Source organism: Gopherus evgoodei, chromosome 3, assembly GCF_007399415.2.
Source record: "Gopherus evgoodei ecotype Sinaloan lineage chromosome 3, rGopEvg1_v1.p, whole genome shotgun sequence".
In the NCBI taxonomy this organism is placed as follows: domain Eukaryota; kingdom Metazoa; phylum Chordata; order Testudines; family Testudinidae; genus Gopherus; species Gopherus evgoodei.
In genome coordinates this window covers 77,766,385-77,793,797 of record NC_044324.1, presented here as the reverse complement: position 1 = coordinate 77,793,797, position 27,413 = coordinate 77,766,385, and the positions used below count along the sequence as shown (strand labels likewise).

At 39.8% G+C, this 27,413-nt stretch overlaps 1 protein-coding gene across 4 annotated transcripts; it reads left to right on the top strand.

The window, feature by feature from the left end:
- Window positions 1–335: 335 nt before the first annotated feature.
- On the top strand, window positions 336–27,413 carry CNR1 (cannabinoid receptor 1). Of its 4 annotated transcripts, none has more exons than XM_030555906.1 (3): window positions 336–354; window positions 15,683–15,740; window positions 21,560–27,413. In XM_030555906.1, the coding sequence occupies exon 3, from the start codon at window positions 21,623–21,625 to the stop codon at window positions 23,042–23,044; it is 1,422 nt and encodes a 473-aa protein (XP_030411766.1). In that variant the 5' UTR covers window positions 336–354; window positions 15,683–15,740; window positions 21,560–21,622; the 3' UTR covers window positions 23,045–27,413. The 4 variants fall into 4 exon arrangements, with proteins under 4 accessions (XP_030411766.1, XP_030411765.1, XP_030411768.1 ...); XM_030555905.1 differs by lacking the exon at window positions 336–354 and adding an exon at window positions 1,970–2,077; XM_030555908.1 differs by lacking the exons at window positions 336–354; window positions 15,683–15,740 and adding an exon at window positions 1,970–2,077.

The following is a 27,413-nucleotide window of genomic DNA, read 5'->3' as shown; positions in this document are numbered from 1 at the left end:
CTGAACAAGTGCAGCCCAAGAGAGACAGTTAAAAAAAAATCATTCAGCTCTTGCTCATCAGCCTAGTGTGTGAACGCGTTTTAAGCCATAACTATGATAAATGTAAAGCCCAATCAAGGTTTGATCTGTGCATATGGGAAGCAAGCAGAGGGCTGCTGTTATTGTAACCAGCTAATTAGCATGTCCCCTAAATTCTCCCCGCTGGTACAGCAGCCTGCGCCCGGCGGGATGTTTCCTCGGTGGGTTTTGCAGTCACATAACAGAAGGCGGAGGAGGGCTGGGTGAACCTGGCTTTGGCGGACGCCATTCCGGTCCGGACCAAGCGAGAACAGCTTGCGGAGACGTGGCCAGCCGGTGAGCTTGTACGTGTGTGAATTACACTGGGTGCCGGGCAGTGCCCCGCTGAATCGGGGGCAGAAAGGGCAGCAGCAACATTGCAGGGCAAGTGGCAACACTTCTCCCCTTCCTTTGTGGGGAAGGAGAGATCTGCTGCCCCCTGGGGGTTGGGAAAGGCGTTATTCCCACCCCCACCCCTGGCTGGCAGTGGGTCCAGACCATGCCTTTCTGTCCCACCCCAGCTGCTGTCACTCCGCAGAAGACAACAGCAAGACGATGATGATAATAATCATTAATAATTTAAAGCCCATAACGGGATGAATGGGGAAGGTTGTGTGCAAAGGCAGGGGAGACGTTGCTAGGTTGCTGGAAAGGAGCAGAAGGCGGCGGGGCAGGGAGAGAGTCTTGCCCAGGACACGGTCCCTTCAGGAGAGGGGAAGTGGGGACAAGGTTGTCCTTGGAAACGGAGATCTTAATCATCTCCCCCATCTAACGCTTTCATACCCAGGCCAGCGCAACTTCCCCCTTGCCCTCCCAGCATCTCAGTGCACAGAGCAGCCCCGCCTCCCCAGCAACCCAATGCACAGAACAGACCCCCTCCCTCTCCTCCCCCAGCACCCCAATGCACAGAACAGACCCCCTCCCTCTCCTCCCCCAGCACCCCAATGCACAGAACAGCTCCCTCCCTCTCCTCCCCCAGCACCCCAAATGCACAGAACAGACCCCCTCCCTCTCCTCCCCCAGCACCCCAATGCATAGAACAGACCCCCTCCCTCTCCTCCCCCAGCACCCCAATGCACAGAACAGACCCCCTCCCTCTCCTCCCCCAGCACTCCAATGCACAGAACAGCTCCCCCCCCAAACCTCCATGTACAGAACAGCCTCACCTTCCACTTTCTCCTCGAACACCCCGATGCACATAACAGTCCCCGTTCCCCCTCCTGTCCCATGCACAGAACAGTCCCCCCTTGCCCAGCACCCCAATGCACAGAGCAGCCCCCGTTCCCCCTCCTCCCCCTGCACCCTCATGCACAGAACAGCCTCATCTTTCCTCCAGCAACCCCCTGCACAGAGCACTCCCCGGTCACCCGCTTCCCTCCAGCACCCCAATGCACGGAGCAGCCTCCCCCCTCCAGCCCCGCTTCCCCAGGGCGTCGACCATCCCTCCCTGCCTCCCCAGGCGCGTGAATGAAGTTTGCTGCTGTGCTTTGCCCCCTTCCCTGCTAGTTACTGTTGCCGTGTCTCTGCCGCTGCCAGGGCCAGGACAAAGGCACATTAACACGTGATGGGGACGGAGCTTCATAAATGGGACCCGAGAGAAAGAGGGGGGCGCGAGGAGCCAGGCTGGGAGGAGAGGCGCGGACACATACACAGCCGGGGCCGGAGCAGGGCGCGCGGCGGCGGCGGCGGCGGCGGAGGAGGAGGAGGAGGAGGAGTGGGGGCGGCCTCCTCCCAGCCAGGGGCAGGAGCGGCACATGGAGAGCAGCGCCCGGCGCACTGCCTGAGCCTGCCTGCCCTCCTTCCCCAGCTCCCCGCGCCACCTCCCCCGCTCTCCCTGGCCCGGCCCGGGCGGGGCGGGGCGGCCCGCGTGCTCCCCGCTGGGGGTGGGCGGGTGGCTGTAGTAAGCGTGGGAGCGCGTCTCAGTCCCGCGGAGGAGCCGCCGCGCCACTTGGCAAGAGCACGAGGCAGGCGAGAAGGAGCAGCGCGCCGGAGCAGGAGCCGAGCCGGGGCGATGTGAAGGGTAAGGAAGAGCGGAAGGGGCGCTCAGCACGGAACTAGCCGTCTCCTCCCGAGTGTGTGTCTGGGAGGGCAGCCCTGGAAGCGCATCTCCGGGGGGGGGGGGGAGAGATACCGGCTACTACCCTAGGGTCAATGCCAGATCAACTTCTTTGCGGTGCTAGTCAAGGGGCTGTGTGCCTCTCAGGGTCGCTGGTCAGTTCCTCTAGTATTTTAGGGCTCAGGTATCTGTCTGACTATTACAAATAGCTTTCTGACCCTCTGTGTGTGTGTATATCAAAATAGCTTGCTGACCCTCTGTGTGTGGCTGTGTGTGTGTGTGTCTATCACAGATAGCTTTCTGACCCTCTGTGTGTGTGTATATCAAAATAGCTTGCTGACCCTCTGTGTGTGGCTGTGTGTGTGTGTCTATCACAGATAGCTTGCTGACCCTCTGTGTGTGGCTGTGTGTGTGTGTATCTGTCACAAATAGCTTGCTGACCCTCTGTGTGTCTGTGTGTGTGTCTATTACAAATAGCTTGCTGACCCTCTCTGTCCCTGTTCTACAAACCCCTCTGAATAGGTGTGTATCTATCACAAATAGCTTACTGACCCTCTCTCTTTTTCTATCTCTGTGTACCTCCTACTAACACACTTAAGTAATACATGTAATCATCTGTATAATATACTATGGATTATTTGGTGCTGTACAGAATACAGTGGAAGATGCTGTCCGTGTCCCAAGGAGTTTACAATCATATTACAAAGGGACACACGCATCCTATTGAAAAAAATTTCTCCTCATCAAATGTAGAGGAATGCATTAGAACCCTCTTCAAACAATACCCGTTAAACCAATAAACTTTCTTTGCAGTAGCTTGTAAATTACAGTAGTAATGTCCCTTATTATCAGAACAAATTACGTGGCTTGAACAAAACAGGAATATTAAAATGCAGGAGACTGCCCCAAAAAATTGCAATTTAATTAAATAATTATTAGAGACAGTCCTCCCTGCACACCAAAACAATGACCTTTACTTATTTTTAGTGTATTTTCATGAATTTGAGGTTTAAATGGTAACACTGTGAATCTGTGTGTTCTGTATGTATGTAATGCTTGTTTTACTGTGTGTACATACATGAATAGCATGTCGGTAAAATGAGTATGTTACTGAAACCTACATGCTTCTTAAAAGGCTACCAAAAGTCTTTTGAGTATTGTAGTTTATTTTCTTTACACATGTATATTAATCATGGTCTTTTGTCTGTTTTGAATGATGCTCAGTAATTTCTTCATGGCTGTCTGTCTTGTATTTCTGTTTTAACACACTATCTCAGCAATCTAACTTAAGATTGGTAAAGACAGTTTGTTATAGAACAACATTTACTGAATGGAAAATTTTGTCTCAGTTTCATTACTTCCCTTAATAGATGTGTATTGAATAGAAAGGACAAATCCAGTTCCTGACAAGAAGGAGCCGTGTAGGTGCTAAGGACTTGTGGTCTTATGGTTAATATAGTTCTATTCTTCTGTAATTCTGAAGCTCTCAGAGAAATCAACCTCTTAGGTTCCCACAGGACTTTATCTGACATTGAGGATTTCTTCTCTAATCCTAACTCACTGATAATTTACAGTGGATAACATTCTTATTGATTTTTTTCTATACTTCTCCCTCCACCCCCCCCCATCAAAAAAAGATAACCCTCTGCTATTGAGATTTTAACTGAAATAAAAGTCAACTTGTAATTGAGTATGCAAACATGTTCAGCGAGGATGTCACTAAACCTTGAGTATTGAATATTATTTGAATATTCAGTATTCCTGGGTTTTTTAAAACCTAAGAACTGGGGAAAAAAAAGAAAAAAACCCAATCAGGTGTTCTTAAACTTCTTGCGTGTATCATAATAAACCTTCAGATTTACAATTACAAGTAGCCAACTGGGTTTGTTGTAAATGGACATTATTTTGTTTCAAAGATATCAGCTAATCTACGTTGGGGAGACCCCTGGATGAGGTATGTATTAAGTCTTTGATAGGAGAAAAGGTTTCACTGTGATACTTTGTTTTAAGATTAGTAAAATGGTGTTAGAAGGCGAAATCTATAGCTTTTCCCATTTTCCTAAAATTATGATGAGTGTTGTCTCCTGTATGAAAGGAGATTACATGAACATATTACACAGGTTTGATGATAGGTAGTATATTTCAGAAGAGTTAGGGAAATGTATGACAGTGAACTAGAGCTGAAAAATTCTTCTTTTTAGGTATTTCTATGCTTTAAGATATAATTATTTGTTTAGAGGGTTTTTTTTTAAAGTCTTATATGTAGGGTGGTGGATTTTTATCCTTTTAGTTGTATCCTTTATTTTCAGTTTTATTGTTCACCATTTCCTAAAGGAACATGTTGTTCTCTGTGTAGTGGTGATACTAATATTCCCATCTAGCAAACTTAGGTGCAGGACCAGAGTGGTGTTTTTGGTATTTAATAATGTTAAAGTACTCAAACTGTTAAAACGATAACAATTAGTTGAGAGCAGTTAATTATTCTTTGCAGATTACACTTAATAACTGCTTGCCATAGGTTTTCCCGTTCCTTCTCAAGAAAGAAAAAGGCTCATTGATTGTGTTGGAGGTGTTTATTAAGCAGAAAGAGTTTATTAAATTAACTGTAAAAGAAATGCATGAAACACCTTTAAATAGCTTAAAAAGATGAATGTTTAATTTTTTATTTGCTTCAGGTTGAAATTAATTGTGTAGCCACCACCAAATACAGGTACCTCATTGCTTTATTATATATTATTCTTTGGAATAAAAGGCAGAACAATTTGAATAAAAACATTTTAAAATGGAATTGACAAAAACAAGTATATTACTGGGGATTGTAGCAGGGATTACTTGCTGAGGGGGTCGGGGGAAGGGAAGTTGGCTAGGTAAAGAGAGATTATTTCCTATGCATTTATCTCATCAACTAACCAGTAACATCTCAAAAACATGAAATTAAAAATACTTTACATCATGCTATGGAATCAGGATTTTATTAGTAAGAGAGTAAGCTGGTTGAAGCCTTTGATCTTAGCCGTTGTTCTTTAGTTAATTATGTTGGCTCAGTTGCATAAAGGACACCATTAAGAGCTTTCATGCCTTACTAAAAGGATGGCATGTCTCAACCAATGTAAGTCTATCTTTCTGTTTCAGTGTTCACAATTTTCTAATTTGGCTATTGAAATTTTAAGGATGAAATAGTTTTGTTTTTTTTAATTATTTCCTTCTTTTATCCTTTTGACTATAAGGTAGACTTAATGACAAATCCTTGTAAACTATAATAGAACTGAAAATTTCAGTGCTGAAAGGTTTATATTCTAGAGACTGAGTACTCAGTTGCTTTCTCCTCTTATTGAATAGAGCTGTGTGATAATATTCAAAAGCAAGTGGAAAACCAGACCAATCTTTATATTCTCTGAATACAACCTGAGAATTTTACAAATTTCTCTTCATTCCTGTCTCTACAGGTCTTTTTCATCCACTCGCTGCCACTCATTTCACAAATTTCTTGTAGAAAAAGTTAGGTTTAGTTTTGTATATTTAGAAAGAGATTAATGTATTTTTAAATACAAACTTTGTGACCTTTCTCTGGCAATTCAGTCAGAGGTTTCTATGTATATGCAGAATTCATTTTTGTCCTCAGTGGTTTCTTTTCATTTCTTTGTGCATGATTATATTGGCTTTATCTGATTCTCCTCATGAAGCAGTACATGTCTATAAAGATGTTTTGCTGCAGCTTCTCAAATAGTTCAGACTATCTGAAATGATGAATGTCATACAAAATCGTTTATCAATCATCTACGTGAAAACTTGGATATTTTCCTTTCTATGTCAGAGAATTTGTACAGTTTGCTGCTGATTTAAAATGTGTACTTGCAAGTGACTCTAAACCTGGTATTTGGCCAAGTTCAAAGCAGCTGTGCAGCTGGACACAGAAGACAGAAAGCTGAGGGAAATAGATAGACCCTTTTAATCATAACAAGGCTGCTCTTGTTTTCCTATTGATAGTAGAAATGCATGCCAGGCCCTTGTACTCAAAAGCAATCGTGCAAATGTGCAAGAATAGGCAGCAATAGCGTTACGTTATTAATATAAAGTTAAGACGTTAGGATTTAGTAGGGTCGAACCCTCTATCTTGTTAAAATTATTCTCTACTTCTGTTCTATTCATAGACTGGCACTGTACTGATGTAAAAGGTGCAGATAGGTTCTGGGTGGAAGTCCTTATCTCAAGAATAGTAATTCTGTCTTACTGGAAATGTGTGTGTTTGTAACTGATCACAGAAGCCAGGTTGGAGCTGTCTATGGAATGGTTAGAATTACTTATAAAACAGTTTCTTGTTGAGAGAACTTCTGAAGTTGCCTTTGATGAACATAAAAATAGTTCAATTAGCAACATGAGGTTGGACAACATTTGATCATGTTTGGTGTATTATGCAAGGGCTTTATGAATATCCAACCCTTGGGCCCAATCCTTCTCCCATTGTAGGCTTTTCTGATCAAATTAACCAGATTCATATTGCAGATAAAATAACTAATTCACTATTGAATTCCTATTCAATTTAACCCTATTTACCCTCAACTATACTATTTAATACAATATAGTTTATTTAGGTTTATGTTGAGCTGTTAACATAGCTAGACATACAGATTTAAGGCTTTGTCCTAATTGTACAGATCAGGGCTAAATTTTATTAGATATTGCCTGATCCAGTATAAGCTTTATCTCTGGCAAACATGTATTTATTCTTTCTGAGAAAATCATGTTTACCCACTAAAAAGTGATGAACAGAAGCAGTTGATTAGGGAATACTATAAAATCTATTTCAGATCCAGCTGGTGTAATTTTCACACCTGCATTTTAGGAAACCCTTTCAACATTTTTGTTTATTTGTTTTTGTTTTTTATTTCTCTTTGTGAATATCTGAATGTGCTTGCTATAATTAGGAATCTTTATTTTTAGCCACTTCTGTCTCCCTAACAGTGCAGACTGCATCTGTGCTTGGAAAATTATGTAAAATGGGTTTGGAGTTCTAAAATAAATACATTGACAGGATCTCAATGGATAGACTGACTTTAGATTTTTGCTTTTCCCCCTACAAAGGCTGTGTAAGGGATATATTAAAACAATGTCCAACAGATATTTCACATATAGTAGCTCTGCCATGTATTATACATATAGTTATTATTCTTTAACTTGTCTGCTAATGTTTAGCATCAGGAATTTGGATTTATTGATGCTAAACACCATTGCAACACTTTTAAGACTTTGCATTTCTCCAAAGAGATTTAATACTGTATTTTAAATTTTAAAACTGAGAAATGAATTTTGTCTTTTTTTTTAAAAATATTTCTGCAAATATTATACTGGTTGGATGTATTTCTGCTTTTTGTTCTGATATAGCGGATATCAGAATCTACTATAATTCTTATCTCTGTTAAGAAAAGTATCTGCATATTTCAAAGACATGCACCATTGCCAAGCAATCTGGTGTAGTGGTTTAACATTCTGGCAAATAATTTCACAAGTTTCTTGTGTATATAAGGGCAGTATATCAGAATATTATAATCTGAATGCAAATATGAAGAATTATCTGATCTTATTTCAATTTTATAAAACTCGATAGAGGTCTAAAATCCAAAGAATGTTTTCCATTTTTTAATTGGAGTACATCTTGAAGAGAGTTCTGGAGTGAGACATCAAATTAACTAAAAACCTTGCTATTGTAAATTCTGAGCATTCCACTATATGATGGGCTAACAATAATTTCCCCGAGAAGTGGACTCCTGAGAACTAAAGTAGATGAATATTACATGGTTAGTTCCTCTTTTGACCCTCTTTGCACTGGCCTTTCGTTATCACCAGTATACCCCTTTCCTTTCCACATTCTGTTTATTATATCCCCTGCATTGATCATTCTGTAGTTACATTTGAGATGCTTCTCTTTCTTCTCAGCCTCAGTGCTTCCATTTTCTCAAACACTTTTCTGTTCCTTTCCAGTGAGCAATTATCTGTTAAGAAACCACCTGTTCTTTTGCTCCCCACCATTCCCCAATCACACACGTCCTTCTTCTTATAGTTGTTCCTACATAACCACCACTGTCAATATTTACTTTGCATCTGGCACTTTACTTAAAATCTGCTGCTTCCGTATTATTTAATTGTATATTGTTGTTTTCAGATGGGGGAAAAAAGAGTCATGGGCCCAGCTCCAGTTTCTTAAAATCTTCTTAGAGATTGACTTTTTCCTACCATTCTGTTTCTAACCTTCACTTTCTCAGCAAAGTACAGTAAATTTCCTCCCTCCCTTCAATCCTGTTTACCTCCGCAATATCCATGACCTTTTTTATTCTGAATTTTGCTATGACATGGAAACAGCCCACCTCTGAGTAGTTAATTATTTCTTCTTTTCTGTTAATTAAGGTTTTTCCTTAACTTCACACTGTGGACCGTTCCATCCTTTCATAGATCACCTCCAATGTTATCCAGTAGTCTCTGGTTCCCTCTTCATGATTCTGCACCTTCAAATCAACCTGCTCTTTCTCTCTGTACTTGTATCAGAGGGTAGCCGTGTTAGTCTGGATCTGTAAAAGCAGCAAAGAATCCTGTGGCACCTTATAGACTAACAGACGTTTTGGAGCATGAGCTTTCGTGGGTGAATACCCACTTCCTCAGATGCATGTAATGGAAATATCCAGGGGCAGGTATATATATGTGTGCTAGCAAGCAAGCTAGAGATAACGAGGTCAGTTCAATCAGGGAGGATGAGGCCCTGTTCTAGCAGTTGAGGTGTGAAAACCAAGAGAGGAGAAACTGGTTCTGTAATTGGCAAGCCATTCACAGTCTTTGTTCAATCCTGAGCTGATGGTGTCAAATTTGCAGATGAACTGAAGCTCAGCAGTTTCTCTTTGAAATTGCCAATTACAGAACCAGTTTCTCCTCTCTTGGTTTTCACGCCTCAACTGCTAGAACAGGGCCTCATCCTCCCTGATTGAACTGACCTCGTTATCTCTAGCTTGCTTGCTAGCACACATATATATACCTGCCCCTGGATATTTCCATTACATGCATCTGAGGAAGTGGGTATTCACCCACGAAAGCTCATGCTCCAAAACGTCTGTTAGTCTATAAGGTGCCACAGGATTCTTTGCTGCTTTCTCTGTACTTGGTGATCATCCCTTTCTGTGCCAAGCCGTTCTCTGTGCTGTCCCACATAATTCCATGCTCCGCCTCAGCTCTTTTCTGTCTACTTTCTCCCTTGTGGTCGTCTTGTCCCAACTTGTAGCTTTTACATTGAGTAACACTCAACTGTGCAAAGCAGCTGCATCTTTCAGTATTATAGCTAGTTGAAAAATGCAAGAAAAAATACTTTTTCATCATTTTTTGGTTGCTGAAATTTTGAATTTCTGAATTTTTTTTGACCAGTCAAGTTCGTCAAAAAACAGCAAAAATCTTCTGAGAAAATTTTTGTCAAAACATCAAAAAGTCAAAAAATGATGACTAGCATTCTTCAACACCTTCAATGAGTTTTCTTTCGACTTTCTCTGCCTTCAGTAGGCAAAGGGAGTTTTCTCAGCTTTCTTCAGCTAAATGTCTCAAAGACAGAAGTGCTTCTTTTGGCAAAGGGGAACATCTCTAAATAGAGTTATATCTTCCCTATTGACCCAGATCTCCCACTTCCCTCCACTGTCCACAACCTTGGCATCATTCTTGTTTCTGAACTCTCCTTCTCCTCCCACATCTCCTGTGTCTGTAAATCTGCTTATCACCACCTCAGCAATATTTCCTATGCATGCTACTGTCTCAACTCCACCTCTGCTAAATCCTTAATCAAAATGTCTAGCACACTATTGGCACCATATAACTAGAATATAGTAATATTCACCTTTTTACTGAAATGTTGTTTTGATGGCTTTCCTAAGTACTAGCTCTCTGGACTCTGGCATATATACAGAATGCTGCTGCCCAATTGCTCACATGCACAAAAAAGCATCATCACATCAGGCTATCCTGTAACAGCTCAGAAGGCTTTATATTAATTGTTAGGCTATAGTTCAACCCCCGCCCCCCTTGCCTTTAAAACCCTCCTTGGACTTGCTTCAAACGAACTCATAGGAAACACGAAGAGAAAAGGTCTCTCTGCCCCTCTTTTCACCTAGCAGTAGCTTCTTCTCACCCTTCACACAATCTACAATGCAAGGGGTATGGGGAATAAATAGGAAAAACTAGAAGTATTAGTACATAAGCTAAATAAGACTTGTGCAATAAATCTCATGACTGGAATATTGGTATGGAAGTGTATAGCTTGTTCCGAAAAGACAGGCAGGGAAAAAAGGGAAGAGGTGTTGCAGACCTGTTGAAAGCCTCTGGGAAAAGATAAAAGGAGAAAAAACAGGGGCAACACCATGGTAGAAGTCTACTATAGACCACCAAATCAGGAGGAGGAGATAAATGAGGCATTTCTGGAACAAATACCAGAAATATCCAAAATACAAGACCTGGTAGTAATGGGGGTATTAACTACCCAGACATCAGAAGTAGTACAGCAAAACACAAAATGTCCATTAAATTCTTGGAATGTATTGAGGACAGCTTTTTGTTTCAGAAAGCAGAGGAAGGGGGACAACCATTTTAGACTTGATTCTGACTAACATGGTGGAATTGGTTGTAAATGTGAAGGTAGAAGGTCATTTGAATGTAAATGATCATGATATGATAGATTTCATGATTCTACAGAAATGAAGGAGTGAAAGCAGCAGATTAAGGACAGTGGACTTCAAAAGAGCAGACTTTAACAAACTCAGAGGACTGGCAGGTAAAATCCCATGAGAAGAAAAATCTAAGAGCAAAAAGTTCAGGAGAGCTGTCTGTTTCTCAAAAAGACAGTATTAAAGGCACAACTATCCTGATGCAAAAGAGAGAGAGGAAAAATAGTAAGAGATCTCTATGGCTCCATCAGGAGCATTTTACTGACCTGAAAATCAGAAGGGAATCCTACAGAAAGTGGAAACATGGACAAATGGCTAAGGATGAGTACAAAAGAATAGCTCAAGCATGTAGGAACAAAATCAGAAAGGCTAAGGCACAAAAGAAATTACAGCTAGTAGGATACAGAAGGCAATAAGAGAGGTTCTATAGAGGAGCCAGAGATAGACACGGGATTACTTAGTAGAAAAAGAGAACTAATAATGGATGACATCAAGAATGCTGAGGTCAGTCTTCTCTAAAAAAGTTAATACGGCTTTTGACACAGTCCCAAATTGCATTCTCATAAGCAAACTAGGGAAACGTGGTCTATATTAAATTACTTTAAGGTAGGTGCATAACTGGTTGAAAGACTGAATTCAAAGAGTAGTCATCAATGATTCAATGTCAAACTGTGATGATGTATCTAGTGAAGTGCCGCAGGGGTCTGTCCTGAGTCTGGTACCATTCAATATTTTCTTTTAATGACTTGGATAATGGAATGGATGGTGTACTTATTAAAATGTATGGATAACACCAAGCTGGGAGGGGTTGCAAGCATTTTGGAGGACAGGATTCAAATTCAAAATGACTTTAATATAAATGAGAACTTTTCTGAAATTAACAAGATGACATTCAATAAAGACAAGTGCAAAGTACTACACTTAGGAATGAAAAATCAAATACAAAATGGAAAATAACTGATAAAAAGGATCTGGAGGCTATAGTGGATCACAAATTTGAATATGTGATGTAGTTGTGAAAGACTAATATCATGTTAATAGGAGTATCGTATGTAAGACACGGGAGGTAATTGTCCTGGTCTGCTCGACATTGGTGAAGTTTCAGCTGTAGTACCATGTCCAGTTCTGAGCACTACACTTTACAAAAGGTGTGGACAAATTGGGGAGAATCTAAAGGGGAGCAATGAAAATGATAAAAGGCTTAGAAAACCTGACCTGTGAGAATGGTTAAAAAAACTGAGCATGTTTAGTCTTGAGAAAAGATGGCTGAGAGTGGACCTCAAACAAGTCTTCAAATAGGTTAAGGGCAGTTATAAAGAGTACCATGATCAATTTTTCTCCCTGTCCATTGAAGGTAGTAAAAGTAGTAATTGGCTTAATCTGCAGCAAGAAAGATTTAGGTTAGATCAGGGGTAGGCAACCTATGGCACACATGCCAAAGGTGGCACACGAGCTGATTTTCAGCAGCACTCACACTGCCCAGGTCCTGGCCACCGGTCTGGGGGGCTCTGCATTTTAATTTAATTTTAAGTGAAGCTTCTTAAACATCTTAAAAACCTTATTTACTTTACAGACAACAATAATTTAGTTATATTATAGAAAGAGACCTTCTAAAAACATTAAAATGTATTATTGGCGCACGAAACCTTAAATTAGAGTGAATAAATGAAGACTCGGCACATCACTTCTGAAAGGTTGCTGACCCCTGGGTTAGATATTAGAAAAACTTTCTAACTATAATGATAGTTAAGTCGGAATATGCTTCCAAGGGATATATTGGATCTCTGGTTTGAAGGTTTAAGAGTAGGTTAGGGAGGGTCTAGATATACTTGGTCCTGCCTCAGAGCGCAGGGGCTGAACTAGATGACTGATCAAGGTCCCCTTCCAGCCCTACATTTCTATGACTATATGAATCTTACAGCTATTGGTATATGAGCCTTTTTCTGGGCAGCTCCTGTTGTCAGGTAGAGCCATCACGATGCCCCCACCAAAATCTTCCCATCCAGCAGCTGCCCCCCCCCATCAACCATTCACCAATTTTCAAATATCGGAAGAGAACCTATGTTTGTCTTCCCTGCTATTTCCCTCTTCCTTTGGTTTCACTTTTTATTCCTGCTTGACCAATGTATTAACTCTGCAAAGCTTTTTGCACTAGAGTCTGCACGAAAAAGAGTATCCAAAACAGTGAGATTAGAGCACGTACCCCTTACATTGATTGCAGAACAGTTTCCAGTATAAACTCATGTATTCGGTTGGTCATACCCTTCAAAACATCCACCTTTTTGGCTGAAAATGTCCATTTATAATCACTGTCCAAACAAGGTTTTTTTTTCTCCCTAGAATATTTAGACTCATAGACTCATATTAAGGTCAGAAGGAACCATTATGATCATCTAGTCTGACCTCATGCACAATGCAGGCCACAGAATCTCACCCACCCACTCCTGTAACAAACCCCTAACCTATGTCTGAGTTACTGAAGTCCTCAATCATGGTTTAAAGACTTCAAGGTGCAGAGAATCCTCCGGCAAGTGACCCATGCTCCACGCTGCAGAGGAAAGCGAAGAACCTCCAGGCCTCTGCAATCTGCCTTGGAGGAAAATTCCTTCCTGACCCCAAATATGGCGATCAGTTAAACCCTGAGCATGTGGGCAAGACTCACCAGCCACATCCAGGAAAGAATTCTCTGTAGTAACTCAATCTCCCTTCAGTTGTTCTGGGTTTGGTGAGGGTGGAGAAGGAATATGCTACCAGTTAAAATCTAACACACACTATTTTTTTTATCCATGGCTAAAGCTAAAATGGCTGAAGTTTGGAAGCTGGCATAGGGCACAGAGGCTTTTCCTGGGTTGGAAAAATCCCTGGAGGTTGATTTTTAAAAGTTATGAGCATTTGAAAATTTTGCTGTGAGGCCAGGCAATAGATGTTTCGTTATGTTTGTTGGTGCATATTTAGTCTCAGATCCTGCAATGGGCTCTGTGTAGTGGATCTTTGTATCTATGTATTCACCCTGTTGACTTCAGTTGGGCTCAGAATGGGCACAGCTACTATTAAGTGCACATTAGTTGAAATTAGTTTGCAGAATTTAATTATGAAAAACTATATCAAACCAGTTTTCTTATGTTGTTCTTTGCCAAATCTACTCTGAGTTGGTATCACACCTTAACAGAGTTTATCCTGAATCCAGATCAATCTTCTCCAACTGCTGCTCTTAATCTGAACCCTCCTCGGTCCTGCCAGTTGCTTATTGTCTCCCAAAACGTTATTTCATTTTTTAAAAAACTGCTTAACAATGACACGTGAAAGATTTTAAATGTTGAGCTTGTGCCATATTTTTTAATATATATTCTAGCAGCTATGCCTGTCCTGTCACATGGGTGTAATTCATAAATCCATGGGTAAAAGAGCCAAAACTGGGGGTTCTTGTTTGCACGCCTGTGTTTGTAGTGAACCATGTTGCTGTTTGTGCACAGAGCTGTGCTGGAGGCATGACCACCTCTTTAGTTACCCGCATGTAGCCCTTATTCCTCCAGCCTTCTCTGATTAACTGTTCACATTCCAACCACCACAGAACCTTTGGGACTCCAACAGTCCATCTGGTTCTCACAGGCCACTGGCGACTGAACCTGGTGATATTTCTAAACAAAAAGAGCGCCTAGCCACCTGTTTCCATCGCCTGACACTAACGCAACAAACATTCTAGGCTTCAGAGTGACACAGTCTGGTGTCTGTTCTGGAATATGTGTTGATTTGTGCAGGTTGCAAATGAGGGGCTATGTGTGACTGTGGTTATTTGTGTGTGTGTGTGTTGCGCGCGTGCTGTTTGTGGTTGTGTGGGGGGGATTTGAAGAACTGTGATTGTTGGGCCAAGTAATCCACCATCTGCCTCATACAACCAATGAAAGTGTTGCATGCAGATTGGCAGTAGAGTAAGGGTAGTGATGGGTTTGAGTTACCTCTGATATCACAGTTCTTTAGGTTTCTTGGTGTGGCATAGATACCGTGCCTTGCTGTCACCTGGATTAATTCGTAAAGTCAAAATGGCTGAGAACTTAAAACTTGATGGTAGCAGACCATGAATCCCTGTGATGGTTGAACCTAGTGATATTCTGAACAAAAATGTCTCGGCCATGGTTGGAATTGTTTCCATTGCTTCACACTCTATGCACATTCTAGGCTTCAGAGTGACATTCCTAGAATCTTATATAGATAAAGGAGGCCTGAAAGGTGGGTTTTTTTGTTTTTTGTTTTTTTCAGAGCCAGTCTCTGTAACCATACTTTCCCATCACGGTTACCCTCATCCTCCCTCACCCAACTCTCTCTGCTTGTTTGTGATGCCAGCATGTTGTATCTTCTATTAATTTAGATTGTAAACTCTTTGGGCCATGGTACAGCACCCAGAACAATAAGACCCTGATCCTGATGGGGCCTCTGAGCAATAATTAATAATAATAATAATAATAAAATAATAATAATAAAACAAGCAATCACTTAGCACTGGTTTCTGACCAGTTTACACTCAACATAAAACTTGCATCACTAAATTATATCAAAATTGAATTTAGTCTGGTGACTTTCATAAACATCATACTTATGTCAGAACTGATTTTTGGCCCACTCTTATTTGTTGAGAGCACTTACTATTATCTTTAATGATCTTTCATCTGAAGTCCTCACACAGGCAAAATTTCCACTGAATTCAATGGGAGTTTTCCTCAGTAGCTAGTGTCTGTACACTTAAAATGTTGTTTAAATCAAAAAAAGTTAAATAAACAGTATTCAGGATGTTAAGAACATTTTCACATTCTTTTGCAACAAGCTTTTTGCATCACTTCACTGAGACTCAGTCTCACTTCTCATGTTCTGTGTTTGCTTTTTTAAGACTTGGAAACCTCGTTCTGGTCTAGGTGGCTGTACTGTTCACCACCGTTTATAATAAGGTAATTATTAAACTAAATGTTAATTGTATAAGCCTGTTCTAATTCATTTAGGCTATCATTTACTATAGTAGAGCTTATTTAGCTAACATTTTTTATTACCTATTCATGATGGTCAATTGTTGTTGTTGTTGTTGTTGTTATTACTATTATTTCTACTGGGGTAGGATCCATGGGACCAGTCAAGGTTGTAATCCCATTCTGCTTGGCATTGTACAAAAACATAGGATACAATTCCTAACCCAAAGAGCTTACAACCTAAGATGGTGAACAACATATGAAGACTCGGGGAGAGGATTACAATCCAACATATGATTTTATATATGGTACATATTTCAGTGCATTTAAAAATATATATTTCAACTATACAAGCTGCCCTTTGACCAGTTCTTATTTATCTGTAAATCTCATGGAAGAACTGTGTAAAATGGAAATCCAAATATTTTACAAAATGGAAATTAGTGAATCATGATTATTATCATTGTATTATTTTAGTATTGTTTGTTTTGACTGCTTGTTCTCAGCATATCTGCAGTTTTTAGCAGCACTGTCATATTAATTTTTTTGGGAGGAATTTTACTATTTATTTTATTAGGTTATTAAAATTGCTCTGTCGATCATTTTGCCTTGAAGAAAAATTCAGCTTTTGTAGATAATGGCAATAATTATAATAACCTGCCTACTGCAAAAAAAAAAAAAAAGAGAGAATTGTTATTCATATTATTGTAGTATTCTTGTGCCATGAGTAAATGAGCTTTGCATGGGGGACCTACACAAGGTTTAGGAGAGAGTTGATCCTCCTGTAATCCAAACATAAATTTAAGCAGGCTTTCCATGATCACTACTGCATACGGCTTCTGGATTCTGGTAACATCTATGTAACGCTTAAGAGGCTTTACATAACTATGCAATGGAGAGCAGAGGCAGAATTTGCCCAGTTGGCTGTAATTATTTCAGCTGTTTAAGGTTCACTCCTACAAAGTGCCAAGTGCCCACAACTCTCAGTGGAAGGTGTGGATGGTTAGTACCTTACAGGGCCCTAATAATGCAAACTGGAAGGATAATTGATAAACTGAAATCAAACCAAGTCATGTCATTGACAGACTAGCTGGCCAACATGTCTTTAAAAACTACTCTAGCTAATGGATGACACTTTGTACATTTTCTGTGGTAGTGGGAATCAAAAAGCCACAGGCTTGTGGAAAACTTCTTATGTGGAAGAAGTGATATGGCCTAAAGTAGTGTGCATTTGGTTTGTTGGTTTGTTTTTTGGTGGCGAGGAGGCTAAGATAAAAGGGAAGAGTATTGACTTTGTTCTTTAGCTGGAGATTTTAATCAATTAACTTTTGTCTGTAGTTAGAATTCACTATTTACCGTGAACTAATTCATGTAGTTATGTAATTGCACTAAAACTTTGAGGGTTGGCACCAGCAGTGCCTCTAATTCACCTTTAATCAATTTTTTCATTCTTTTTAAGCCATTTTTAAAAGCCAGCCTACAGAGCTCGTTTCAGGTGCCAGACTAAGAGCTTTGGAGACTGAAGTCCTCTAGCCTCAAAACATGTACAGACAGCAGAGGCAGTTGCAATGCAAAGTCCTAATGGCTGCATTAATATGTCTCCACACTATACTGGAGGGACACTCCTGGGATGAAAGATTTTGGACACTATTGCCAACAAGGGGAGAAGTGTGTTGGTGATTTTCATGATGTGGACTCTTGTCCACCAGGAAATGGCAGTGGAGCCCACCCATTTATTTCTGTTATCAGATGATCACTATTGATCTGGGCTGGATTTAAACAAATTGCTTAGAAGAGGATGGCTAAATAGTTCATTTCCAGTCCCCTAAGATATCCAGCTGCCATTGGCACTTCCACATGTCACCAATCTCTCAATTTGTACAATAATAGTGCTAAACTGTTTCTAGATGGAACATTTGAGAGATGAAATCTCACAATACGACATGCACATCTTACCAAGTGAGTCCATGAATGAAGGCTGCCTTTGTGAAATATGGGACCAGATTCTCAGCTGATATAAATCAGTGTAGTTCCTTTGACTTTAGAGGAGCTATGTTGGTTTATACCAGCTGAGGATCTGGCCCACAGTCATCTGCTAACTCTGCAGCCATAAACTCTGACTTCTGTTTTCACTAGCTGGAAGTGAGGAAGTTTGCTAATTGGTTAATATATATCCATGCTATAGTTTATATAGAGACAACATATTACCTATATTAAAACAAGCTAAACCCCAGTAAAATACAGTTCAGTGTCACTTGAATGGCTGTTTTACTGCAACTTTAATAAAAATCAACTGCTACTTTAATAGGTGCATCCACACATACTGCCAGAGATTTCCAATTATGATACTCCAGCAGCAAACAAAAAACAAAATTAATGTCAGCTGTATCCCCAAAAAGCCTAAACTATATTACTAATGAACTTTCAAAGAAAAAACTCCTATGCAAAGACAATAAGGTGCAAATCTATAATAATCTAAATGTAGAAATACAGAAAAACATCATCGAAATGCCTCTAATGCTTCCATTAACCATCTTGTTAGCTTAGTGTCTGCATACATAGTGGTATTGTAACATACGCCTTCTAAAACCTTAAATGCGCACACACAAATTCATGTGTTTCATTTGTATTTTAAACAAAGGTAGGATTTGAACCAGGGCATGTACTTCATTCTGAGAAAATACATAGTTTCTGCTGGAGTCACATTTAGTATCTCCTTCCCAATAATTTGTCTTTCTAGTAGATGTACTCAGTTGCATAACAATTTGCGGTCTTGACTCAGATACGATCTTCTTGACATTGAGTTATAGCTTTAATGATTAAAACAGCTGTCGTTCCTATGGCAGAAGTAAATTCTAAGACAACTGAGTATTTAAATACTACCATCATCTTTATATGTGTATAGAGTTAATTGATTTTTTTTTTGTAGTTTGAAATTAATGAAGTGTTTTTCACATACTGTTATAAACTGTTAGAAAGTTGTCCAGTTCACCTTAGACTTGACAGAAAAATCATTGTTATAATATATACAATCTATAAAATCCACTATAAACATTTATAAAGTACCTTTTGGATGAAAGGTGCATTAAATGTAAGATTTTTTTATAATTCATTTTCAATAGGTTCTTCAGGAAAGTTGTCTTTCATCACCATTCAGACAGTAAGAATTAAATTACCTAATCCATTTTAAGACTGCCTGTCTGTTTTATAATGAAGATTTTGTTGCTTTGCCCAGTTATGAACCCTATACATGATGACAAAACTCACACAGCCATTCTGTTACATATTAGACTCTCCGGTTATTACATATACTTTGTCACCATTTTTACAACATTGATGTTGCAGTGTCCTCTGGAGGTATAGCTTAATATCTTACCTTTAACGCTAGCTATCTAGGGGCTTTATCCAAAATGCATTGAAGTCAGTGGGAAAGCCTCTGATGGACATCAGTGGATTTTGGACAAGAGCTTAGGTGCTCAGATACCAAAGCATAAGTGCAGTATCAATATCTAGCTAGATAGATGATCTCTGCTTCTTTTTGGAAATATCAATGATAACCTCCATTTTGAAATGTTTCTGTTGTCATCAGAGAGGAAACTAATACTTTTTACTATATATTTTTTTTTATATTCAGTAATACTGAGCAGATATATTTTCTTATAAATGTGGAACTCCCCTCTTTACTCCAAGGATTGAGGCAGTCAGGTTCTCTGGATTTTGCCAGCCAATCCCTTTGTGTGCTCTCTAACATTTATAACCAGCTATACGAACTGATCAGGTGAAGTCAGTATGTGGTTGTATGCAATACTAGTACTGTATATATTTGCTCATAAGCCGGTTTGTTTATAAGCCAACCCCCCCCCCCCGGATGGATAAGTAAAAATGGAAAAATTTTGTGACCTGTTCATAAACCAACCCTATAATTCAGGGGTCAGAAAACTTTGGCTCCCGGGCCATGAGGATAAGCCGCTGGTGGGCGGAGATGGTTTGTTTACCTCGAGTGTCCCCAGGCACGGAGGTTAACCTAAGTAAACAAAATGTCCCAGTGTGCCAGCTCCTTTACCCTGATGGACTGGGACAAAAACTGGTGGGGAAATTTTTGGGGAGGAGGAGCTGGGGGTCAAGGAGTAACCCCTGTGACCACCCCCCACATGACCTCACCCCTAGCACGGAACCCCTACACTCTCTCCATCTCATCCCTTCCCACCTTATCTGGGGAGGATGTCTCTGGCCTGGCCGGAGCTGCTCTGGCAGGCTGGACAGCACGGCTGCAACCTGCTCCGGCAGGCCAGACTGGGTGGTGCAGCTACACCATGTTCCAGCAGGCTGGGCCATGTGCTCCAGCACCTGAGGGAGGAGGCCAAGCAGCACGGCTGCAGCCTGCCAGCCCCGGAGCTGCTGCTGCTTCAGAGGCTGGGGGGAGAGCTGTGTGGCCAGAAGTGGAGAGACTCTGGCCCAACCTCTTCCCTTCTGGCTGTGCTGCCTCTCCTTGCTCCCTCTGTTGGTGGGAGGGGTTGTGTCCCACCTCTCCCTCACTATGCCTGTTCATAAGCCGATGCCCTTCTCTGGTGCTTCCTTTTTTTACTAAAAAATGTCGGCTTATGAATAAGTATATACAGTAATTTTGCTGGTGACCCCATCAGTTTCTCCAGAGTTTAAGCTTCCATTTTAACGCACACAAAACAAAACAATTTTCTAGCACTTATAGTTGCTGATATAACCTTCTGAATGTCTGATTAAGGCTTAATATAAACAGAAACAATGGGTCTCCTCACTTGCACTATGACCCTTTTACACCATTCTGGCAATATAAAGTGGCTTTAAGGTATATATTTAAGGTCCTTTTATACTGTCAGAGTAGTGTAAAGAGGCCTTAGTGCAAGTGAGAATCAGGCCTAGTAGGTTTAGGGCAAAAATGAACTGCCCCTATTCATCTCTATGGGGTGTTAACTCTGAAGTTTTATTGATCCAAATTAAAATGTCAATATTGACTATTTCACTACTGTTTATTTTATCAGAAACATTCTGGGATTGCGGGCACAGCTTGAGTAGAATACCACCACTTTTCTCTTGCATTCTGCTATACCAATTTCCTTGGTGCACTTAATAGAATTAACAGAATAATGATGCTCATTATCTTCCAAATGCATATAAAACAATTTAATAATTAATTTTCAATAATTATTATATATCCAGTATCCTGGTACTAGGCCTTTGATATGTTGCTCAGATTACTGCAACACAGAGCTTGACACACATACAGTAATATGGACAGGGTGAAGAGTGAAACCTATGTTGGTATATCAATCTCTGTTGATAGGCTCCTTCATTGTTCTTTCCTTGCAGTTAAATTTACAACACCCTCAATACCTTTCAAAATAAAGACAATGATTGTTCAATTTAAAGTAATCTTTGCACTGGCAATTGTTTCTAAATGGAAAAAGTCAGAAAATGTTGTTCCACAAGGTTCTTCGAAATCAGACATCTCAGTTCAATTCTAGGATAATTGTAATATCTTTCTGGTGGAACTGCTCAGAAAATTTTGATGAAAAATAAAAACAATTTTCTATGCAATATCTTTCCCCATTTTCCAGCTTCTTTCTTGTGTGTAGCCGTTTAATGTATTTCTGATGTTTTGCTTCTAAATAATTGATCAACTCTTCTGACTATAGCAGGTGACAAAGTCTAGACCTATAGTTCAGTGCAAGGAAAGTGAATTGTTATTTGACATGACTGAGCTGAGTTGTTTGTAAACTTTATTTCCCCATTTATCTTAATTGTTTGATCTTTTTCCCCCTTCTCAGGATTTCCTCACATGTATTTTTTCCCAAGTCTCTTTGAATCCTACGTAATACAAGACTGGGGTTATGAAGTCAATCCTAGATGGCCTCGCAGACACAACTTTCCGAACAATTACAACAGATCTTCTTTACATGGGTTCCAACAATATCCAGTACGAAGATATTAAAAGTGACATGGCCTCAAAACTAGGATACTACCCACAGAAATTCCCATTATCTTCCTTCAGGGGTGATCCATTCCAAGAAAAAATGACTGCAGGAGATGATCCCCTATTAAGTATCATTCCATCGGATCAGATCAATATTACAGATTTTTACAACAAGTCCCTATCCACTTTCAAGGATAATGAGGAGAATCTACAGTGTGGGGAGAACTTCATGGATATGGAGTGCTTTATGATTCTAAACCCCACCCAGCAGCTGGCCATTGCAGTGCTGTCCCTTACCCTGGGCACCTTCACCGTTCTGGAGAACCTTCTAGTGCTGTGTGTTATCCTGCACTCTCGAAGCCTCCGGTGCAGGCCCTCCTATCATTTCATTGGCAGCTTGGCAGTGGCTGACCTCCTGGGCAGTGTAATTTTCGTCTACAGTTTTGTTGATTTCCATGTTTTCCATCGGAAAGACAGTCCTAATGTGTTTCTGTTCAAGTTGGGTGGAGTTACAGCCTCATTCACTGCCTCAGTAGGCAGCCTTTTCCTTACTGCAATAGACAGGTACATATCTATACACAGGCCACTAGCTTACAAAAGAATTGTTACCAGACCAAAGGCTGTCGTAGCATTCTGTGTGATGTGGACCATAGCTATCGTAATAGCTGTTCTTCCTCTGCTCGGCTGGAACTGCAAAAAACTCAATTCTGTTTGTTCAGACATCTTCCCTCTCATTGATGAGACCTATCTAATGTTCTGGATTGGGGTCACCACTGTACTCCTGCTGTTTATTGTGTATGCCTATATGTACATATTATGGAAAGCTCATAGTCATGCTGTTAGAATGATTCAGCGTGGCACTCAAAAAAGCATAATAATTCATACCACAGAGGATGGTAAAGTACATATTACTAGACCTGATCAAACTCGTATGGACATCAGGTTAGCCAAAACCTTGGTCCTTATTCTGGTGGTTTTAATCATATGCTGGGGCCCTCTACTTGCAATTATGGTGTATGATGTCTTTGGGAAAATGAACAAGCTCATCAAGACTGTCTTTGCATTCTGTAGCATGCTCTGTTTGATGAATTCAACAGTGAATCCCATCATCTATGCTCTAAGAAGCAAGGACTTGAGACATGCTTTCCGGAGCATGTTTCCAACCTGTGAAGGGACTACACAGCCTCTTGATAACAGTATGGAATCTGACTGCCAGCACAAAAATGCTAACAATGCAGGTAATGTTCACAGGGCAGCTGAAAGCTGTATTAAAAGCACAGTTAAGATCGCCAAAGTGACAATGTCTGTTTCCACAGACACAACTGCAGAGGCATTGTAAATCAAAGCCCTCTCAACATTGTGAGAATAGAAGTTAGTTTAAAACAAAAAATACATGACCTAAAGCTTTTGTTCCCTCACCTGTAACATTTTTAAGTTTGTCATAATAAGCTATACGATTGTTTTAAGAATCATTGCCATCAGCCAGTCCTCCGAGTTTAACAATTAGGGATTCAAACTGCTTTTAAAAAAGAAACTTTTTCAATTAAAGAAAGTGCTCATTGAATAATAAAGTATAAAACTCTGGCAGAACGTACAGAAATGTCAAACTAGCAACAATTCCTTCAGAAGTTACTGGGGATGGAGTGGAGGGGAATCTGAAAACTTGTGAAACCTAATTGAAAACTAAAACATCATAAAGCCATGTCATCAAATAAGAGCCTTGTAATCATAATATTCATTCCATTGTGAAATGTATTAAATGTCTATAAGTCATAGAAGTTTTCATTTCTTTCCAAAAGCGGCAGTACTGAGTTTTAGAGGTTCTGTAAAATGTGTTGTCCTGTGAAATGTATACTGTTCTATTACTTGTTACTGATATTTGTCTAACTAAACCAAGTGATAATGTAAACTTGTGTGGAAATAATGTGAAATATGTGTTTATGTAAACACCCCATTGAAAATACCTTCTGTATTTGAAGAACTCCTATGAGCTATTTGGAAATTTACATGTTTAGTAGGCTTCTGTGGATTTAGAGGAAAGGCATTGTATTTCTTCAACTAAAATTATTGACATTTGAAATCCCCATTAATTTTACTTTCATCTATGTACAAGAATACAGCAACAAGGGAATATAGACTAGCACTGCACAGAAAGGAATGCACTAGTTCAGACTTTTAAATACCACTGTGTTTATACATAAGGACATTTATTGTCTTACGGACTATGCCTTTCTGGTGGGCATTATGTAAATATGAACAGTAAAAAGAAAAGGTACTGGATACTGGCTTCTTTAATTGGCAACTGCTAGCACTGGACTTCTGAAAACAGCGTGTGTCAGATTCAGTGTATAACATTATCACTGTGGCGTTGATATATACTTGAACTGTGCTGCATTCCTATATCCCAGGATTAAACAGATTTAAAGCCTGAGATGCCAAACTCCAGTCTTCACTAAACAAGGAGCAAGTATTGTCAAAATTAGACATTTTTTATGTTTGAGCGTGTATATAAATAAGTGTGTGTCTCTCGCGCGTGTGTGTGTGTGCTCTCACGCGTGTACATATACTAAGAAAACATGGGTCACAGTAGTATTACTAGGATAGGAAACTGTGACCAAATGTAAACTATTTCCTGTTGCACTCTTTGCACATGAATTCTGTTCCTAAAAATGAGTTCTTCCAGCTATGAACATACTAATTGTAAGATTCAGAACATACTTGTAGATCCACACTGAGAGACTTATCCATGTATTAGAGAAACTAACCTTTGGTTTTTGCCTTGTTCTAAAGTAAAACTAAATCAGGAGGAAAGAGCAGGAGGCAAATTATGCCGTGAACAAAAATAGACAACAGAAAATCAGTATTTACAGGGTTAAAAAAAAATTGAGAATGTTGGAGATAAGACTTTTTTTCCTCAAAAAAGTCCTTGAGTATTAAATCTATGTTTGCTTGAAATCAGGTGTCTCACTGTAAAAACAGGTATCAATGGTAATAGAAACCTGAAGCCATCATAATTAAGGCAAAAAGAGTTTTTAGATCCAAAGGTGCAATTCCATTTTATAATGGAATTTTTTTAAACCTTGGATTTTGTTAGTAAAGAATGTAACTAAATCACCTTCCTGACATGGATATTTTCTAAATCTCGTTCTAAATAAGAAGCCATTGAGCCTTATTCTCCACTGCCTGGTACATTAGGTTATATTCTGCCCCCTGCTCTGGCTGCTTTATGCTAAAGCAGCTACAAAGCCAAGCTAGCCAGCTAGCTACCCAAGGATTTCCCCAAGACAAGGGAATCCCTCAGTGGCATAGGGCTTGTATACCAACTCTACACCATCTGTTCATGCTCTATGGGGAGTGCTTAGGGAAAGGAAGCATGGCTGGATCACTGATGATCCGTGGCTGCCAGAATTGACCTCTTGGATGATGTGGTAGCTGCTCACGAGTCAGAGCAGCCCAGTAGCACCAAACACCAGACAGCCCCAGGATTGTGGGGGAAGCAAAGGAGTGTCATATTGTCATCTTTGCTCCCCACCCTATCTAGGGTACTGTGCTGAGCAGAACTTGACTGGAGCTGAGGATCTAGCTCCATGTTTAGTCATTTACATCTGTGCTATCTGAGTCTAAATCAGAGCAGTTACATTTTACTGCTACTGTGCACTGGTGTAAATGACTCCACCAAGATACAAAGCAGTGAAGATTCAGGTCCATTGCCTAAGACTGGTCATAGCACGGTGCTTTGTAAGAGCCCAGTCCTGCAATGTCTGAGTAATTCCTGACAGGGTGCTGAGTTCCTGCCACTCATGATAACCTGGGTGGGAGGGCAGAGTGCCTAGAACCCTACGAGGAGGTACACTGTACCTTGTAAGAGTAGGCCCATGGGATAAGTTAAGGATGAGGTTTCTCAGAGTATTGCTCTACTCCTGGTGAAATCTAACAATGAAAGAGCTTTCTTTCCTTTCCAAATATACATTGTTTTTCATGCAGCAGTCTGGGAGGAAAGAACACAGTGTCAAATGAAAAGATATTTTAAGAGCCATTTTTTGAAACTGTCTTCTTGTGAATTCAATGCAAATTTTATAGTTTTTTTTGTTGTTGTGGATTCAAGTTCTAAATTTTATGTGATAAATCATGGGACAATGGGGCTGTCTTGGCACTAAACTTGGTGCTTATTGATACAAGAAATCGCATCCTGTGAAATATTCATATATCAAGATCTTCATTTACATATGAGTTTTTTGAACGGTTTGTGGATTATATTTCATCTTAACATCATTTCTCAACTGAGGTGGCAAAAAAGTCCCTACAAAATGTAAAGTAAATAATTATATTTAATTAGAAAATCAGTTCCTGTTCCTAGATTAGCTGTACTTAAACGTCTGCTTGAGGTAATCCTATTTTGCAATTGCCCACCTTCCTTTGGTGATGGCACAACTAACCTAAATAGCATTCCACAACCACCCTCCACTCTCATAAAATGAATAACTCTGTCGTTGCAGTTCAGTGTATTTATCAACTTTAAGTGTAGTATATCTATAAAAGAGACCATATGTATCATGTGCAAAGTTAGATTCTCAACAATCTAATTGTATATTTGTACAATATTGTATCTCCTCGATGCTGTGCAATCAGTCAACATTTTTTTGCACTGGCCTTCTGATTAAAATGTTAAGATGCCTATTGTAAGATAAGCAGAACATTTTACCTGCTGTTTATTGGGCTGAATGTATGTAAATAAAGTCATCTGTACAAGCAGTGGCCTAAAAAGTCTGTAATTTTAGGATAGGACAATTATTGAAGTTGCTGTGACATCTGAAAAGCTACCTATGAATAAACTCTTTACAGGACCTCTTGGGATGCAATGTCATAGAGAAAGGAAAGTCTTTCTTTGTGACAATATGACATAGAGAAATTGGATTACCAGAGCTTTTATTTCCAGTGTTTCAGAGTGGAGAACATAACTCTTTATTGTCTGTAAATCTAACATTATTACTTCCTCTTAGAAGAATATTGTATTGTTAGATGTTTGTTTGAGCTGGTAACATCCTTGCAACTGCTGCAATAGCTTTCTGTTAGCAACCTGTATGATATTTTGTACACAAGTACTGGTAAGATTGTCATTAACAGTAGCTTCGACCATTTAACTACCTATAGCAGAATAGTATTTCTGTAACATTTCCAATGTATTACTACCATGCCATATTTTATTTCTATAATGTAAGTAAACTGTTATTTATTCAAAGAGACAGTATTCCATTATGTTTGTTTTCCAAAAGTCAAAGTTACTGAGTATATTCCAGAAGATGCCACTTCATCCCACAATCGGGGGCTGTAGATTTTATTTATAAGGGTTTTCCCTTGTCAAATATGTAAACAACTGGTTATATACAACAGTTATCAAGCTTCATGGGTCTTCATTGTATTTGCGTTTCGTTGAGGGTAGAGATATATACTGTTATGGAGACAAATGTGTGATGACATGGATAAGACTGAATCCCTTATGTCATTATATAGCCAAATTTTTCCCTTCCTCGAACTGCAAACGCATAACTAAGGAACCTGGAATGCCAATATTCAGAAGGCTCTCTCAAAGTGGAGTTTTTCTGGAAAGTTTCAGGGAAATCAGATACAGCATTTCCAAGAGTTATTTAAAATCTAAGTGTCAGAGGAGTAGCCATGTTAGTCTGGATCTGTAAAAGCAGCAAAGAATC

Bases quoted from the DNA above. Each gene is read 5' to 3' on its own strand.
- CNR1 (XM_030555906.1), top strand. From the start codon at position 21,623: ATGAAGTCAATCCTAGATGGCCTCGCAGACACAACTTTCCGAACAATT.